The sequence below is a fragment of the Rhipicephalus sanguineus genome, chromosome 5, assembly GCF_013339695.2.
Source record: "Rhipicephalus sanguineus isolate Rsan-2018 chromosome 5, BIME_Rsan_1.4, whole genome shotgun sequence".
In the NCBI taxonomy this organism is placed as follows: Eukaryota; Metazoa; Arthropoda; class Arachnida; order Ixodida; family Ixodidae; genus Rhipicephalus; species Rhipicephalus sanguineus.
In genome coordinates this window covers 62,190,644-62,210,808 of record NC_051180.1, presented here as the reverse complement: position 1 = coordinate 62,210,808, position 20,165 = coordinate 62,190,644, and the positions used below count along the sequence as shown (strand labels likewise).

General features: G+C 45.3%; 1 protein-coding gene across 1 annotated transcript; it reads right to left on the bottom strand.

Annotated features, from left to right (window-relative positions):
• Nucleotides 1-18,486: 18,486 nt before the first annotated feature.
• On the bottom strand, nt 18,487-19,896 carry LOC119394688 (uncharacterized). Its single transcript, XM_037662001.2, has one exon. The coding sequence runs from the start codon at nt 19,894-19,896 to the stop codon at nt 18,487-18,489; it is 1,410 nt and encodes a 469-aa protein (XP_037517929.2).
• Nucleotides 19,897-20,165: the final 269 nt, after the last annotated feature.

The window sequence follows — 20,165 nt, the reverse complement described above, 5'->3', positions numbered from 1 at the left end:
TTTATATGTCAAATGGCCTGCCTTTCTTAAAGGCACTTTTCAAGAAAAGTAGAAAAACTGCGTCCTTGCGTGTTTCTCAACTTATTCTGAATGTCATTGCGAGATACCGCACCACAGTCCAAAAACGTGAAACTCTTAAAAGTCCATTGAGTCGGATTAATGCAACAAAAAGAAGTAAATGCGACGATAGGGTGGTCGCCCCTTTAACGCAGAATAAAGTTTTCTAATCCCAGTTTTCGCAATCTCCCCGAGAAAGTTATTGCTCTTTCTCGTTTTTGCGTGTGTGCGTACGTGTGTGTGTAGGCGTGGGGGCGGGCGGGGGGGGGGGGGAAGGGACGTAAGTGGTTGGGGTCTTTAAACAATTAAGAACCGCGCCTGAGTTCAGTAGACAGGAGTGTTCTAAAATAAATACATTTTCTCAAGCACGAAGATTTCGTTCATGTAACATTGCTTTTTGTACGCTTCGAAGGCATGTGCATACTTTTACAGCGAAAGCTGTTATGAGATCACAACAAGGGCCGTTTTTGGCGCCGTAGTTGTCCGCCGCCGCCGCTGCCGGTGTCCGTAACCACTATCGCTCGAAATAAGAAAAAATAACGAAATAAGAAAAAATTTCCACGATGGAACAAGGTTCGTACCTGGGCCTTCTGCGTGGGAGCCCAGTGTCCTACCTCAGATCCATGCCGCTTTTTTTTTCGTTCATGGCATTTATCCCACTGACTATTACAGTGCACAATAAGAGCACAAATAAAGCAAGCAAAAGTACTGTCACATAGCGACAATAAGCGCTCAACTGTTACTAAGTGCACACTCGATGGCTAACCAACGTGCAGTAGAACGGTGAGAGTTCTTCACATCGTGTTATATTGGAAATGTGGTGAGGCTGAGCACCTCACCAAGAGTGCGTACCAGTCCGGTGTAAAGTCCAGGTCTTAGCTGAATGTCCCTTAGCTGAATAGTCATGCGAATGAAGTGCATCCTTGAAGAAATGGTGGGTTCTGCGTTACGCTCCTGCATACGTGTCTTCCATAAGCTATGCATACCCATGAGGAAAAATATATCATATGGCACTTATCAAGTGATGTTGGTGTAAGATAACGTATGGTGTGAGAACTGATGACAAAACTTTTCTTCGGTGCTCTCTGAAGGACATCCCAGAACAGAATAGCGTCTTTGCAGCTAACAAAGCAATGTTCTATTGTTTCCGGCACATCACATAGACGGCAGTTAACAGAAGAAACAAAAATACCTTTTCTTTTCAACCGTGTGTTTACCGGAAGTGTTTCAAAAATGTTTTTGAATTAGGAGGAATATACATTTTGCGCACACGTTTCAACACATCGTGGCCTGAAAGATCGGCGTACAATGAACGGTACAACGGAGGCGGGAAGAGCAAAGTTAGTAAATGCTTATATAGTACCTCGCGCGAGACAACCCGGTGCTTGAAACTGCTTTGCGAAAAAGTCCCTATAGAAGCTTCATGTCGGGAATCAACCGCATTAAAATATGTAATGTAGCGTGGTAGAAGGGTAAAATAACCACCAAGTGTCACACAACGCGAATTCTGTAACCGGGCGTCACACAATGAGAATTGCGCAATGACTAAGCTGTTGAATGCTTCCAACCCATTACAAAGGGCTCTGCCATAATTCTTCATCGTCATTAGCCACAGCATCAACAAACTGCACATAATGCCTTACAGGTGTTTAGCAGGTACCACGGTTCTGCGCAGAATGACGAAGCATTGGGTAGTGGCTGCTTCCTTACTTCCCAAAATTTTTATTTATAGTGTAGTGGGTTCCTCGCAAGTGCACTTTTATTGGTTGCCAAGGAAGCCCGTAAGGCTCCCATGGTCCATTTCCTCAGGGTCTCAATAAAGTTAATTCCCTCTCTCTATCTCTTTCTCACGTTAGCTTATGTTATAAAGCGTGGTGGGAGAGGGAAATAGCGACCGGATGTCACACAATGCGAATTACGTAACTAGTAGGTCATTTAAAGCTTCCAACAACTACAAAAGGCTGAGTCATAATTCTTCATCGTCATCAGCCGTCGCATCTAGAAACGGCACATAATGCCTTAGAGATGGTACCTCGCTTCTGCGCAGAATGACGAGTAATGTCGCAGTGGGTGCTTCCCAACTTCACAAAAATGATGATTTGTGGCGTAGTGGGTACGTTGCTAGTGTAGTTGTATTAGTAGCCACAAGAGAGTTTATAACGGGCTATAGAAATGCCGCTCTTCCAGCTTTCGCTTTGACTGTGCTGCGCTTTGCGCGCAGGCCTGGCGTTTTTTTGCTATTGTGATCACTATTACCTTTCCTCATATTTACTGTCAGTTGCAAAAGAAAAGAAGCACTACAGCGTCTTCGCAATTTTCCTGCGCCACTACTTGGCCATGAAAGAACCAAGCCACTCTGTACGTGACTTGGTTCAGTTTTAACCCAAGCGGTAACCATTGAACCAGCCACTAACCCTACACCACCAGCACTGTAGCTCATCTTTATTCTGTAGAAAGAGACAGCGAGCCAAAAGGGGAGGCGTTGCCGCCTTCTACGCGCTTGGTGATGGCACAGTGAGACGTCGCGCATAACGACAGTGGACGCACTAGACAGCGGACGTAGCGCAATATGGCCTCGAGGCCCACCACTGGAAAGGCCGGCGCAACCGTCGGCGAGACGTGCTTGGCAGGATCACGTGGTCTTAGCGGCCGCGTCGACTGCTTGTGGAGCGCTGCCGCGTGCTTTGAAAACGAGTTTCAAGCCCCACATGCGCTGCGGTCTGTTCAAACACGGAAGTTTTTTCGCATTTTCTGCTAAATTGAAATCATTGTAATAGAGTGGTTGCCTCCGAAGGCGACGAACATGGGGCTCTACCGCTCGGTGCCGCAGTGACGGGCTTACGCAACGGAGCCCATTGTCAGCCTGCACCGGTAACCACGGGACAAGAAACTGCGTGAAGCATGGGTTGTAAAGCTAAGAACCAGCAAGTAGCCATCGGCGGAAGTGCTTGTGTGCAACAAGCACTTCCGCGACGAAGACTTTCGTTACTACGTCGGGTCTGCGATGTTCGGTGAGTAGCAGACAGCGCGCACTGAGACGATGGCTCACGCGCGCTTCCCGCCGGCAAATGATGCTTATCTGCCACAGGATGGAAAAGGCGCTACTTTTTACCACGTGCGATGCCATCTCAGAACCCTCCCGTGCGACCTCTTGATCGTCGGCCCCGTGCTCAGCGCCCACAATATCGACTGCAGATGCGCAACTCATTGTTCAGATCCGTTGAATGAAAAAACTCACAGGGTCCCTTATTCATTCGCCAAAGATGACTAGAAGGCGAAAGCCATCTTCTTCTTCTTGTCAGTCTATGTATTGATTCTCCCGCGCCCCCCCCCCACCAAAAGCGCTCTGCACCTATTGCGGTTTTGCACGGCATCCGTGACCGATCACAGAGGCAATGCAAAGCGACCAAGACGTGTGAATATGTCATCATGTGACGTCACGTTATGTTACGTGATAATGACGCTACATGTTTTGGTGACCTGTGACGTCATTATGACATCATATGGTCACGCCTTCACGTGATTATTACTTCACTCGTGTTGACGCCGCCCACCCAGGACGCCGACGGGTGATCTTCTCGTTTGATTAGGCATCTAGGGCTTTCGCCTTCATAAGCTACACGACGTTTTACATTGCCTCCGTAATCGGCCCGCCGATCGCGGAGGCAATGCAAAGAGACCATGTCGTGTGAATACGTCATCATGTGAGATCACGTTATGTCACGTCATGGTGATGTCATAATGAAGTTACAAATTTAGATCTGTGACGCCGCCGACGGTCAATCTTCCCGCTTGAAGAGGCATCTAAGGCTTTCGCCTTCATAAGCTACGCGACGTTTGCTGGTGGACGTACATAACGAAAGAGTCAAATTCTGCGACTGTGTGCTGCATTTATGTTGGCAATAACATTTTTTCAGTCAAGCTTGCGCTCCCCTGACGGTAATTAAGGAGTATTAAACGATAATTAAGGAGTACCAAAAAAAAGGAGTCGCATTTGCTTACGTTTTGTGTGAGCACGATACGAAACAAATGCACTGAATAAAGAAACAGAAGCAGCGGCATTTGCCCGCTGAGAAGACCGATCAATACGCAGTGCGAGACAACTTGTCAAATGACATTGAAACGCACACGAATTTAGACCGAAAAAAAAAACCACTGAATCGTCGGGACGGCACATCACAAAGTTGCCATGCGCACCGAAGCCGTAGTTGTAACGAAATTGCTTTTGAAATGCTCTGATAGCGTCCGCGCAACAGTAGTTGTTTGTGTAGTCACAAATTCTCATATTTTGCGGCCTAAAGTTCACAGCGCGGTGCCAAAACGCGCTCGTAGCAACAGCGAAACCATCAATACGAACATACATGCAGACCCTCATACATGCGGAGGCGCCGTCAGTCGTCGCGAACCCGTGCGATCGCTGGCGTGAGGCTTCTTTCAGTTATGCTCCGTTTGGTTGTACAGGCAGCCTACTCTAACGAAATACTTCACATATTTTGCACTCAGCGAGTGACTACCTTTCAGGCAAGAAGCCAGTTCAGGGGCCTGCAACGCGGTGACCGCGTGAAGCGGGTACTCGGTTTTCTGCAAAGAGACAGTGACTGTAGACTATCTCGTGCTTTCAGTTCGTCGAAAATCATTATTTTGACAGTAAAGAACACAGTTCTTTTCGAAAGTACTTACAGAAATGCCCTGGAGGGCTTCCGCGAGGTGTTTTTATAGAGTGCCGACAGCAAAACCTATGGGGAGCGCGCCGGCGGTATCCTACCTAGCACGCAATCGAGGCGCGTCCGGTAGAGGGCGACTCCGTAACTCCTCGTCGCCAATAAGAGTCCACTATCACCGCACTTCGTTCAGAAGTATGACTTCTGCCACTGAATAGCACGCGTTACCAAACTCTATATAGCATGTGATGCTGATTTACTGAAACAAATTGCGTTCTCTCCGCTATGTGTCATGTAAAAGCAGTAAACAGTGATACCCCATGCTACATACAAAGTTATCTGCCTGAACATTTTACTTCGGATGCCATCGCACCGTTAAATTTATTATTACTGCGTATAAAAGACTGCGGCCCCATTGTCCCATGAAAAATAAATAAGCAGCAATAAGAGATGACGTAAGTGTCTTCATATTATCACAAACGCGACCGCATCGTATGTCTCTAAGCATTAATGCATTTGCAGAAATTTCCCGAGTCCGCATGCCGGCAAAGCTCTTCTGTGTTTGTATGTCTTAACGCGATAGCGTTAAAGAGCTCGTTTCGCGGAAATACCGCTGTTGGCTTTGACGTCGCTGTCGGCGTCGGCGTCGTTATTTGTAAGCGAAAAATCTTCATTTTGTCGGTTACCGAAAAATCTAGAAAGATGCAGATAAAATAAATAATAAAAAACTTCGGTTCGAGTGAGAATCGAACCCAGGCCGTCTGCGTGGCAAGCAGGCATTCCTCCACAGAGAGATGCTATTGCTTGAAACTGCTTCGGAACAAAACACTATGTGAATGTCTTGTAGTCGAAGGAGTCTCGTGTAATATTGCGTGGCTGAAGCGTAGAATCGCGCCAAGCGTCAAAACATGTGAATTGCACAAATAGTGTGTGTTTTAAAGGCCCACCCATCACAAAGCGCTCAGATATATTTATTCATCATCAGCAGCAAAAGCATCAACAACGTCTGCAGCTGCGTAGGTTCGCGTGTTGCCTTACGGACGCGTAGTTGGCCCTTCGCTGATTTGCAAAAGGAAGAATTATGGAGCAGCGGGAACTTTACAGCAAACTGTGTTAGCAGTCGGCATTCTAGAATAGTTTGAAACGGCCAATATTACGCGCGCAGTCGTTCATTAACTTACGGCACGGTTGAGGCATGCACCGAGAACCGAAGCTAGGCTAGCAATTGCGAGGGCGATGCGCACGGGGCCCACTGAAGGCGAAGCTCAAGCGTCTTGCAAGTTTTTATCCTGGGAATCGAATTTCAATAGTGGCTTGTTTTCTTCCTCCTAGTCAGTCTTTAAACTCCCACGTACTGTATTCCTTGGCAACATCACATTTGAATGACGCACTACATTTCTCTTAACATTTAGCTGAGCAGAACCCATTGCTGATGTTTTTTTTGTATCTAAATGGAGCATCAACACGTTAGTATAGTTTTCAGGGCGTGAAATGACGTGACTCTCAAGTCTCCGAAATAATCATGGTTGGTTAATGTATTTTCTTTTGATGTGGTACTGTGAATTTCCGTGGTCATTATTGTTCCCTAGGTTGTTTCAAATTATTAGAAAGTTTACAAGTGTTACATTTACACCAGTCTGTGTTATCGCAATCCACTTGTGTTAACAACGCCTACTGAAGCGCTCTTTGTTTCTTTCTAGATCTGTCCAGTACTTCACTGAGAAAAATGAAAGATGCTCAGCACTTTACTGGACGTTAATTCTTATATTAGACAGTTATTCGCCCTAGCCACAAGAACGCTTGAATGAACCAATAAAATTTTCACGTTATGCAAATACGTCTGGTTCAGTTGCTGAGTGATCTCGATCAATTCCCACGTAGTGTTTAGCAGTGAGTATTTAGGTTGCTATTACAATTATTTTTTTAATACAACGCGATCGAGCACCGAGTGTACATCCTTGTTAGTTTACCACCCACGCTTTTACATAAGCAATGATGAATATGTCAGCAGGTTTCTTTTTATTTTGTTATCAATCATGGAAATATATCAGCTGTGATGTGAAGCGCACATCACTGTGCTCTTTCGTCATGTAGCCTACTGCATGTGAACCGAGACTGTTGAGTTTGTTGTCGCGGTGATCGCTGCGTGTTTTTGCATTTCATCTCGATCAAAAAACGTAAATTGAAACACATACGCAGGCACTAGAAGAGGAAGATAGAGGGAAATACGAATGAGGAAAAAGTATGGTGGGGAACCAGAATTGAAAATGTTTGTTTGCTACCCTGCTCTAAAGGGAAGGGGAAAATGAAAGAGGAAGAAGGGCTTGCTGAACAAGATACCTAGCAAGCAAGGACCTGTAAAATTTAACACAGCCAGCAGACAACCCGGTGATGCCGTGAACAGCGCGTGTAATACACAAGGACGAAGAACCGACGAGGACTAGCGCTGACTTCCAATTGAAATTTATTAACACAAACATGGAAAAACGAGAACCAGTAGGCACACGTGTTCACCGCTCATTTGAATTGCGCATGACGGCAGACATGGAGAAGGAAAAAAGAAACAAAAAGTTCATCCGGTCAGATAACCTAGACAAACTCCGGTTGCTTCTCCTGACGTCTTTTCGCGGTTTTGTGGTTTTTGCTTATTAATTCTTTTTGTTTCTTGGTTCCCTCTCCATGTCTGCCGTCATGCGCAATTCAAATGAGCGGTGAACACGTGTGCCTGCTGGTTCTCGTTTTTCCATGTTTGTGTCAATAAATTTCAGTTGGAAGTCAGCGCTAGTCCTCGTAGGTTCTTCGTCCTTGTGTATTACACGCGCTGTTCACGTCACTATGGAATACCAACTAGCCCGGTCACACACCTAACCCCGGTAATATTTGCTCTTGGCCTTGCTCGACGCGAACATGGCGAGAGGGAACAAGTGAGTAAAGAGAGAGACAGCACCAGACAGCGGGCCTGCCGTTAAAGTGGAAAGAGGAAAGAGTGCGGTTTTGACATGGCTCGGGCCGCACTTGATAAATGGGCGTCGACGAGGTGCGATCGTTAACGAGGATCCTAGAGACGGCTAACTGCAGGATCAGTAAGCGCCGCTGAAGTCGGTGTATCCTCGAGGGCTAGAGAAGGCAAAAAAAGACCGTGTTGCGATTCTCGCTCAAGCAATTTAATGGCATGAGATCGAGAATCTAGGTCAGTTCTTTCGAGGTGGCTGCTCTTCATGTTTACGCGATTATCCATTCCGCTAAGAAGTGTGTCGACAGTTAACTGTCCTCTATGCTGTAATTCTACTGAAGGATTTTCGTCAAACCACCTGAAAGAGCCTTTTTTCTTTTTATTGTTTTTTTGTGAGCACAAAACTTCAGTCCAGCGTTATTGAAGTGCCGCGTTTGTGCCATGGGCCAGGAAAGGCTCTCGTTATCGAAGTAGTTAAGCCCGCCTGCTCGACAAAAATGCTAACCAAGCATTTCTAAAATTCCATTGCTTCCTAATCTCGACCTATAACAACCGAACGCTTTCTCCTTATTCCTCTATTTGTTTATTATCATGCGTATATTATTTTAACGCGATAGCGTTAAAGAGCTCGTATCGCAGAAATTCCGCCGTCGGCGTCGGCGCCGTTGGTTGTGAGCGAAAAATCATCATCTTGTCCATGACCGAAAAAACGAAAAAGCTGCAAATAAAATAAATAATAAAAATGTTGGGTCCGAGTAAGAATCGAACCCAGGCCGTCTGCGTGGCAAGCAGATGTTCTACCACACAGCCACGCCTCTGCTTGGAGCTGCACTGAAAGTAACTTTCATGCTTCCCAAAAAATACGCGTCTTGTATACAGGTGTCACAGTACGAGATGCAATATCGCAGTAATATTGCGTGGTACAACAGTACATTGCCATCGGGCGTCACACCATGTCAATATCATAACGACTTGCTGGTTTAAAGACAGCCACCCACTACAAAAGGCACACACATTACTGCGCGTATTCCCTTAAGACCACGTAGTGGGTGCATCGCAACTTCGAAAAAGTTTCTCGCGCATAATTGCTCCCGGTTTAAAGCATGCTACCCATTCCATAAGGTACACACCTTAGTGCGCGCATTCTGTTAAACACTCGTAGTGTTCGAAGTGCGCACTATAGGCGCAGGATATCGCTATCGCGTTCAGCTCTTAAAGGCGAAGCTTAAGCGTCCCCCAATTTTTTCTTCCTTTCGTGTGACAGTATCAGTTTTTTTTTTATTTTAGATGGCTAAGAGACCACCACTCGGAAACGCAATTCTTTCGTTCTATTCCTAGAGCAGTTCTCATTTTTCAACGACTGCAAATTTAGCTTTCGGAGTTTTTGTTTTTTCTACTGGTCATTTCAGGAAGAAGTAGGATGGTTTGGTTTTAAATGTTGAAGGAGGCCAGTAAAAAAACTCCAAAGGCCGCTTGAAACACTTTCCACCATCTACAGTTACAAAACCTTACTACAGTTACAAAACCTTACTGCTTTAGGTTTATATTTAGCATTTCCTATTTGCCCTATTGCCTTTATTGCCTTAATTTTAGTTGTATATTTCTACGCGTGGCCTTATGTGCTTTATATTCTGTTTTTCTTTCTTATTTGCTTTGGCGATTGCTTGTTTGCGCTGTTTATTGCATTGTCTAGATTTTTTTTCGAAGCTTTCAGGTATTCTCTGTCATTGCTTTTTTTTATCATGAGTACCCCTAGAGTCCTTCGATAATGGGTATCCTAGCCTGTAAAAGATGTTTTCACACTAATATATCCTTATATTCATGCTAATAATACACAACAAGGATATAAGATATGACACTTCGTGGAAAGAAGGAGAAGGACACTCTCTGGTGAAGCGATATTTAGCACAAAGTACCAGAAGGACGAGCAAGCAGGACACAACACGAGCGCTGGTGTTGTGTCCTCCCTTCTCGTCCTTTTGGCACTTTGCGCTAAATGTCGCTTCATGCCTTATCAACAGGGCCGAATTTCTCTCCTTGTACTCTCCGGTGAGTCAGGGTGAATATGTAAACGGCAATTTTGAATAAGCACCACGGTTACCAAGACGACGAAAATCTGATGTAATGAGTGCTTTACACATGAGTGAGAGCAGGTACGTTGCTTGTCAATATTTTCAAACTCCTATGCCTGGAAACAAATTTCGCAAAAAAGTCAGCTCCGAGTTTTATATCCTGCTTGGCAAACATTATTCTAATTACGCCGGGAAGAAATTGTTCCTTCTTTGAAGCGATATATATGTCTTTCAGCAAAGTAATATTCCGTGTCTGAAGAAAGTACCTTTTTCGGCTGAAGCAACATTTATTTCATCATCATCATCATTATCATTATCATCATCATCATCATCATCATTTATTACCTCTTAAGGGCTCTGGGATGGGCATTACGCAAAGGTAAGGGCATTACATGTGAAATATACTAGGGTTTGTAAATACATAGCACATATTTTAAAAAGGCACTTTCATTGGATTAAAGTTCAGTCATCCAGTTAGTATTTATTTATTACCTTATGAAGTATAAGGTACGGTACGGTACGAAGAACCGTATTTAAAGATACGGAGAAGTGACACCGCGGGCCGATCCCACGTGGGGACAGATAGACCTTGCCTAACCGCCGCATCGCAGCTCTCTGGACAGCCTAAAGTTGATGCTGATATTCCGAGCTCTTGAGGGTCGAACTCCATTCCTGCTCTGTGAGGTCCTTATAACCGCGTAACGAGGGGCACCGCCAAAGCATGTGCACTAAATCGCACGTTCCCCCGCAGCCAGGGCATTGCGAGCTGAAGTCACTTGGGCATAGACAATGCATGAAAGCGAGATTCGGATAAGAATTACTTTATAGCATCCTAAGAGTCGTCGCCTGTGGTCTCGTGAGCTTTTTGTGTGGTGAAGGAAATACTCTTCTTTCCAGATAAAAATGCTTTGTGAATTCATTAAACGTGAATAAAATGTCTCGGAGCTCTTGAACCCTGCTCTGTGACAAGGCTTCTCCTCCCGCGCGGAGAGTTAGTACGCGCTTAGGAGTGGGCAATGTCGTCGATGTTGGTGATATACAAATATAAAATACTCATTCAGAAGGAGGTCCCATAGCACATGCTGAAAAGCGACCCCTTCATTCTATATGAGTCTATACGTGCAGCATATAGCTTTTTATATCACTTGTTCTTTTTTTTAAAAATTCATTTCTCTCCAGATGCGTCCAATAACGCATTGCCTAATATAAAGCACTAATCAAATATTTGCAACGAAACCGCAAGAAAACTGGGGGTGATGAAATTCCACCAAGTGCCCGGTGCATTGTTGTCTTTAAAATTGCTTCCGCAACATCACCGCAACGCGTGGTATTCTCACAATCACGAGAAATAAATTTCAGACAATGTTTTTGAGTGTTTTTATATGGAAGAGCAGGCTATATAGATAGGTCCGAAGTGAAAGCTTTAATAAGTTGACTGGCTGTGACCGCAGCTCTACTGTACTATCGGTAGATATGTAGGGCACCGTGTACGAAATGGAGAAAAAAAATCGAGGGGACATGAGTTATGCGTCGGTATCTGGCAGTTGAGCGCTGTGTACTGGTATTGGATTTACATCAGCAAAGGAACGTAGCTGGCATCTTGGCTTTTTATTTGCCGTATTTTTCAACATACGCTTTTTGTATGCACAATGTAGTGTGTGCTCTATTTGTGTGGTTGTGTACGAAAATGTTCCTTTCGGTGTGCGCCTATTAAACTATCGTTACCTTGTGTCACCGTGGGAAGACATGTGAAAGGTACGATAATGCGTTATCAACAATTGCACAGTCCCCATGAATTTTACTTAGATAAGAGTCATGTCTCTTTCGATTTAATTATGGACTAGTATGTTCAATACAGTATTTTGCGGGAAATGCACGCGAAATCACATCACATTTTGATGCCTTAGACTAAAAAAATATTACGAGAGAGTTGTGATGTAGACATGCACCAGATACTCTATAGTTGTACTATTTTCCTCACTAGGACTTACGAGATACGTCATCGCGACATTGTAGTATATTCGCCATAATATTTATACTTGCATGTACTCCTCTGTGTATATGAGTTAATTAAAGCCACTGATGTAATATCCTTGCCAAAACATACGCATTTCGCTCAAGACTCCTCACTTGATTGTCACCGGGCTCTGATCAGTAACAGTGGGTAGGAGTAGCTTTCAAGAAAGCATATTACTTTCTCATAGGAATGGCAGACACATCCAGATGTGACTCGTGCAACAGTAACGAAACCACTGTGTTTTTGTGATTGCTAGGTTCGCTAACTGTTAGCAATTACCATTTCGCTCTGTGTCTCAGCGCTCTGTGTCCTCTCTTCTGTACCCTCCTGTCGGCTGCGCTGATTTGCACCCATAATGATGTTGTACCAACACGCCCAATCCTACAGTCTTCTATGTTTAACAGTTAAGTCCCCTACAATAGGGCCAATCCATCGAATTCATTTTAGGTGTATGTTTTCAGTTATCAATAACAGGGTGAATGATGTCCCCAGCTCATCCCCGCATAAGTAAGAAATGGCTCGGCCTTAGTCCTGTGCGTATTCGTTCTTTGTCAAGTCGTTTAGACGCCGCCTTAACTAGGTTTCATCAAGCCTGTAACCAACTAACCATATTAGTATCCTATCGAAAATAGAACAATATATATATATATATATATATACGTGTGTGTGTGTAGGAAAAAAATGTACGAAACAGCAAGGGCGACTATTTTTTTTTCCCACTTACAAACAAATAGAGCGCATCATATACAATCCTGACCTTTACCACAGATGAAGCTCAGAGCCCTTCGACTCCCCTGTACACAGAAAGAAAAATAGTGTTTCTCCTTTTTCTGTTCCTGGTTTACCGAGACTGTTCACGCATCTACACAAGCGCGCATGCCGGACACTGGAGCTCGGCTCTAAGATGAGCTAGCCCTAGTTCAGGCACAGCTTATCTCTTGCGAGTGTGCTTACTTTTCTTTCTGTCTGGTGGTCGTAACGTGAGCAAAGAAGAAGAGGGAATGAAAAGAGAAGGTTGCTAGTGCTAAGAGAGGAGAATGGATTTTCCATGTACATTCGAGGCACAGAAGTGCGCGGCGTTGCATGCTTCTTGACAGCCATTCTCTTTCTGGTGCTTACGGTAAGTATATCGCATTAACCCTTGGCAAAAGTAACATATTGCAGCGGATGGTGGAGCTAAGAACGTAGGCTGCAACACGAGAGTTCTTACTCGGCTCCTTCGCCAAAGGACGCGCAGCTCGAATTCCCGGTCTTCACTTGTATCAGATTAACGCTGTTACGTTCTGTGTTTCTGTCGCCTGTGCTTGTTCACTAACTTCTTTTCTTATCTCGGTATCCTTTTGTTGATTTGCCGTTTATTCTGCAGCACTACTTGTTGAAAATTACCCGCCGGGCACGTAGTGGCTTGCATGTGTCCTTGTGAGAGTAGACATAAAATGCAATAGAGAGAGAGAGAGAGAGAGACCTTCGTGTGGGAGGTCTGCTTACGGTAAACGTGATATCAGGTCTCGAGTGACACGCTGTGTACTTAATGTCTTCCGGCGACAGCACTACGGATAGGTCCAAGTGGCAGTACTGCAGACGCGAGAACGAGACACTCTTGAAAAAGCTTCATGCTTAGCAGTGGTGCTGTTTAGCGCGAACCTCTTTGTGGAACCAAAGCTGTTGTTGGCGCTTTACGCACACATGGAAAGGGACAGCAGGATTCTCGTGCGGTGAGTAAGGAAAATGCGAGAAATGCGCAGTGAATACTTTTAACACATTTTTTATGCGTAATAGCCGCGTAAGATGGATAGGTTTGCTGGCTTTATATCTAAGCAAACTTCATGGCTGTTTTGCATGGCTGTTTTATTCCAAGCCCAACCGCAGCGCATCTGGGACCTGCGACCGCTGGGACAGCCAGTGTCGGCCACTAGAATTATATTTGGCAATATTCAAAGCGAAGTCCGAGCGTGGCGGAGCCCGGCCACTCCGAAATAGCCAGTGTCGCCCGCCAGACACACCTATGGCAGATCCGCGAGCCAAGGCGCAGCGTTCCTGGGCCCGACCTCCGCGATGCAGCCAAAGCCACCCACCACAGCCACTGTCGGCAGCTCCGCGCGATCTCAGTCATGGTGGTGTGTAATGACGAAGAGAAGCACCACCTTATCGAAATAAAAAGCGCTTCCTGTATCTCCCAGTGCCTTTCAGCGCACTGGGCGGCACTGAAAACGCTGTACAGTGTGTCCCAGTGTATTACAGTGTGCTGTGAGGCACTGGGACACACTGTACACTGTTACCAGTGCCACTCGGTGCGCTGAAAGGTACTGGTAATACCGTACAGTGTGACCCACAGTCTTCCAGGGCACTGGGAGGCTCTGTGGACACTGTACAGTGTATGCCCGCGCACTGGGAACACTGGTGGCACACTGGAGAAAAAACTGGGAGCGCTGGGTGGACTTCGTAACAAATTTGATATTGGATCGCGAGATGTCGAGCGTAACATGCATCGAATATTTTCAAACTATCGTTCTGTTCTGTGCCCAACACTTATCTAGTTTTAGTTGTAGTTAGGCGATGGACTTACGTATACGCTAATGCAATCGTCTGTAGAGCGCGCTTTCTATGAAGTGTGTCACTGATTGCCGCGAATTTAGTTGATATAACTGCATCGAAAGAAGTTAGCACTGGCAACACAATATGGCATTAGTATTTGTCTGATAATCAACATCAACTTCCTTTAGCAGTCATTTCTTCCATATGGGCTCGTAGCGCTGAAACCCGTACGTCACCGGCGGCAAATTGCCGCTGTGAAAGAATGTCTGTTAACAACGATTAATCGGCGTTTTTAGCTTCTGATTTGTGTAGTACAAGAAGAAAACATGACCTCGTTAAATTAGTTATGATCGGAACTACGTTCGAACGGTTATTACATTCGTCATAATTGAATATCCACGTTATTTCTAGCGATCCTGGAGCATGGAGTACAGCTCTAAGCCTAATCGTCTCTTTGGTAAGAGTGAACTACTGCGGCTGTAGTATGCGGAACGTAAACAATGATGACAGAAAATATGTCGAATCGGGTGACGAAAACTGAAGTGTTCAGTGTGCAGATAAGATGTGCGATGTTTTTTTACATAGATATGACTAACCGCTTAGCGCGTCAGTGCGAATTCCGTACACATCTGGTGTTAAGCTGATATGTTTTGCAGCAAAACGTGCCAGATGAACGTTCTGATCTTGAGCACCACATAACAAACAAATTTACTTTGTAATGTTAGGTTGTCGTGAGCACGGAGAGACTTTAATCGGCGTTTGTTAACGAGGGAATGAAAATACGGACCAGCGGAATTATTCAAAACATGGAGAAAAAAGCATCCTACACTCGTCTTCAAAGTGTGGTGTAGCGGCAACGTGTCATACTCGGAATGAAAGGTGCGTCGAGGTGCTTATTTCGTTTTCCACTGGCTCGTATTTTTCTTTTTTTTGTACAGTGCTCGTGTTTTAGCCATAATTACAATCTGCGCCTGAGCAAAATTGTCAAAAATAATCAATAGTGGAAGTAAAACGCCAGGCCTGCACTGAAACCGCAGCACAGTCACAGCGAAAGCTGGAAGAGTGGCGTTTCTAGAGCCCATTGTAAGCTCTCTTGGGGCTACAATACAAGCACACTAGAAAGGTACCCACTACGCCATAAATCACAATTTTTGTGAAGTTGGAAAGCACCTACAAAGCCATTATTCGTCATTCTGCGGAGAAGCGCGGCACCAGCTGCACGTCTGTAAGGCATTAGCCCCGCCACGGTGGTCTAGTGGTTATGGCGCTCGACTGCTGACGCGAAGGTAGCGGGATCGAATCCCGGCCGCGGCGGCTGCATTTTCGATGGAGGCGAAAATGTTTGAGGCCCTTGTACTTAGATTTAGGTGCACGTTAAAGAACCTCAGATGGTCAAAATTTCCGGAGCCCTCCACTACGGCGTCTCTCATAATCATATCGTGGTTTTGGGACGTTACACCCCAGATTAAGAAAGGGAAAATAGACAACCACCCGTTTGTAGCACGAAGCCACAAGGAAATCCATACGGATTTCTCAGAAATAAAGCCTCTAAGTTGCCGAAAATTTCGTCCTGGTCCGGGGATCGAACCCGGGACCAACGCCTATCCGGGGCGGTCGCTCTACCAATTGAGCTAACCAGGAAGCTAGCAATTGGCAGCGCGAGGGCGAATCCATCGACAACTCGAAGCAACTGGACACATATTGCAGATGAGTTCTGCGGAAACCCGCAAGGTGGCGGAAGGGTAAAGGGTGTGAAGGGTGTGACCAGATATTATTATTATCTGTAAGAGACACCCCAGATATTATTATTATCTGTAAGGCATCATGTGCGCTTTCTTGACGCGACGACTGATGACGATGAAATTATGGCTCAGCCCTTTGTAATGGATTGGAAGTTTTAAACGGTCCACCAGTTATGTAATTTGCATTGGGTGACGCCCGGTCGCTATTTCCCTCTCCCGTCATGCTTTATAACATACGTTGACGTGGGAGAGAGACGGGGGGGGGCGAAGAACTTTACTGAGAACCCAAGGAAGTGGATCACGCGCTTATGGGCTTCCTTGGCAACCAATACAAGTGCACTTGAGAGGAACCCACTACGCTCTAAATCATTGTAATTTTACTGAGACCCCGAGGAAATGAATCATGCGCTTTTGGGCTTCCTTGTCAACCAATAAAAGTGCACTTGCGAGGAACGCACTATGCTCTAAATCATTGTAATTTTACTGAGACCCCGAGGAAATGGATCATGCGCTTATGGGCTTCCTTGGCAACCAAAACAAGTGCACTTGCGAGGAACCCACAACGCTATAAATCATTGTAATTCTACTGAGACCCCGAGGAAATGGATCATGCGCTTATGGGCTTCCTTGGCAACCAATACAAGTGCACTTGCGAGGAACCCACTACGCTATAAATCATCGTAATTTTTGAGAAGTAGGGTAGCGGGCACTGTGCCATTTTTCGTCATTCTACCGAGAGCCGTGGTACCTGCTAAACGCATGTAAGGCATTATGCGCACTTTGTTGAAGCTGTGCCTGATGACGATGAAGAATTATGGCAGAGCCCTTTGTAATGGGTTGGAAGCATTCAACAACCTACTCGTTGCGCAATTAGCATTGTGTGACGCCTGGTTACAGAATTCGCGTTGTGCGACGCTTGGTGCTTATCTTACTCTTCTACCACGCTATATTGCATATGCTAATGTGGTTCCTTTCCGACATGAAACCTGTATAGGAGCTTTTTGCAAAGCAGTTTCAAGCACCGGCATGGCTCAGAGATTGAATACTGGGCTCCCACGCAGAGGGCCCAGGTTCGAACCTCGTTCCATCCTGGAATGTTTTTCTTATTTCGTTTTTTTTTCTTATTTCGAGCGATACTGGTTACGGACACCAGCGGCGGCGGCGGACAACTACGGCGCCAAAAACGGCCGGTGAAGTGATCTCATAACAGCTTTCGCTGTAAAAGCATTTAAAAGCCAGATTACGGCCCGTAACGGGTGTGCCAGCGTACCGCGCGCCAGCGTCCAGCGTGCCTGGTGCAGCGTGCCAGCGTCCCAGTCCCAGTGCCACACTAGTGCAATATTCATGTATGGCACTGGGACAGCATCACTGGGCTTTCCGATAGGGCGGTCGGTGCTTGAGCGCGCGCTCTGCCAAAGCCACCTAGAAAAAATATCAAGGCCTCCGAACGCCGATGTGACGTCACGCTAGCGAGATGGGCCGGACCGTTGGCTTCGACGCGTCTAGGTTCGTCGCGCTTGCAGGTAGTAACTTTGCGAGTCGCTGTTTATGGCTTCGAAAAATTAGCGCTGTCCTCCAAGTTTATCCAGCACTGTCTATGCTTCGGCCCCAACGCAAGACACGTATTTTGAACGCAAAAAATAAGTACCTCGCGCTGGTTCACCGCAATCTACACCATCATAACAAGCGTCATTCTCTTACCCTTTACTTAGAATAATGTGCTAGAAACATTGTTTATGTGTGTATCATAACATTACATCTCTTATTGTGCTTTTGGGCGTGAATCCTTGACAAAGGCTATAGAAAGCAAACTTTGTCACTTTAGTCGTAGACTGAAGTGACTACGAAAGAGCAGAACAGCACAGTGAAGGCACATAGTATACTTTAATAACAAATTATAAAAAACTCAATTCTTCAAGAAACAGTTTAAAGCGTGTATTTGCATTGATCATGTGCATTTTCGTATTTTGTAAAACAGGGCTAGACACAAGAATATCAAGGTTCATTTTATTGGTGTACATTTTATCATAATAGCGCCATGCACAAATGATTCGCACAAAACGAGCTTCAGCCTTCTTGTACAATCTGTGATCGTGCTTTTTTTTTATTTCCACCCGCCCTGTTTGCTGGTCACTTTGGTCTTCATAAAATGTTGAGATAATGGCGAAGACCCAGCCAAAAACAAAATTTCTACCCTCAGTGCAAAATTAAAGTACGCAATGGTGAAATGCGGTAACATGGAGAGCTCCAATGATAAACAACTATCACAATGCGCTTCAACGATAGTATTTAGAATGGACAAAATGCATCGTTTATGTGATGATGTTGTGCGCAAGTGAAGCCTAGCTACGGCACACAATTTTTACAAGGGTTCTGTCAACAAAAGCATACTAATATCTTCCAAAAAACAGAACATCATGAATAAAACATAAGGAACGAGAAACAGCTCTCAGGTCTTCAAGGTCTTTAGCTTTCGCTCATTCTTGGCCTTACGTAATTTGTCGTTTTCTGTGCGGCACAAGTTGTTCAGCAGTGTATTCGCTGCAGCACTTACAACATGCTCCATTACTTCCTGTGCAGAATGACCGGAATCACACACATCTAGGTCCTCATAGTCTGCAAGGGCAGAGAACACAAGGCTGACAAGAGTGTCTTTCTGCATAGGAAGGCTGAGAAATCGCGCAGAGTATTCTGGTGCCCTGAGCTTGTCTAATATAATTTCAGTAAACAGCACAGCGTTAACTACAACTGCTCGTGGAAACTTCAGCCCACCCCTCGACATCTTCGTGATTAATGCATTCTCAGCATCATCTAGGTCGACGTCTTGCATCACAAGGTTTTCCCTGCAAGATCCGCATGCCAATTTCTTTAAAGCTGCATGGGCACAATAGCCGGCAACGTATGTTACTGCAGGAAGCCTTGACGCTTTTTTCTGAATGTCAGAATCAGTCACAGCGACGTCAAACTGGCCGAGCGCAGACGGCACACCTGTCCTCCATGTATTCGCACTCGGAGCTGGTAGCATGTCTAAATCGGGCAGGTCCAAAACCTTCTGCAAACGCAGTTTGTTTTCAGATTCATATATCTGCCTTATTGACACATGGTAATTCGAACCCGACAGTTGCCGATACTTTCCGAAGCGATCCTCCAAGCAGTCAGTTTGAAATTTGCCCAAAAGAACGTACTCAAAATGAAGCTCCTCCAGGCAGTATATGGCTAGTTCGTGCAAAGCGTGGGTAGTGTGGCTGAAAGCTGCGTGTGTTTCACGTGTAAGGCGGCCATTGTCATGTCTGAGGCTTTCCCAGTGATCAAGCCACTCAACTATTTTTTGCAGGAACTCGAGCTGCGGACACAACGATGATACTCTTGGTCCTTGCAAATGATCTCGCAACCGCTGTCCTTTTCTTGGCGTCTTTACGTTAACAATGTTCCACCAAGTCAATATGGTGTCAATGTACTCAGATGTTTCCTTAGCATGCTGGAACGTTGCGGTACTGAGAGCAGCAACAGTAGATGAGTTAAAAACCTTTAGTGCAAGCTTAACGTCCTGTCGTTCCATGTTGGAGGGGTTCAGCGCTTTCAAAGTGAGAGTTGGCGCTAACTTCAAGAGCTCATGCTTTTCAGCTTCGTGCAACTCGCACAATACCTTGAAAGATGCTGTAAGTATCTTTGGTTCAGCCTCATTACTTTTTGGTTCAGGAAAGTACATGCATTTTGCAATGTTTCGTTGATTCAGCCAGTTATTTCTTATACACTTTAGTATGTGAACTGGGTCCACCACGAAAAACAGGGGTCGCGATGAGTCAGCAGGATGCTGGTAAACAATGCTGACACTTGCGGGATTAGCGAAGAAGGACATAGCTTTTCTGTTTATGGAGTTATTGTCTGAGATCACTGCGATTATTCTAAAACCAGATGCCTCGAGATCAAGAATAAGCTTCCGAAGGAAGTCATGTAGTGCCTTAGCATCAATTTGCGCCACGGGAAGAATGTGTACAACATCCTTGTTTGAAGAAAGAAGGCTCTGTATCATAAATACGTGGGCAGTCTTTGCCGCAGTTGATGAATTTGCCGCAGCGCCAGTTACAAAGCCAGCCTTGTAATCGAAAAAAGACTGCAGATGAACCT

Excerpts from the sequence above, each read along its gene's own strand:
- LOC119394688 (XM_037662001.2), bottom strand. The coding sequence starts at position 19,896 with ATGTCCTTCTTCGCTAATCCCGCAAGTGTCAGCATTGTTTACCAGCAT.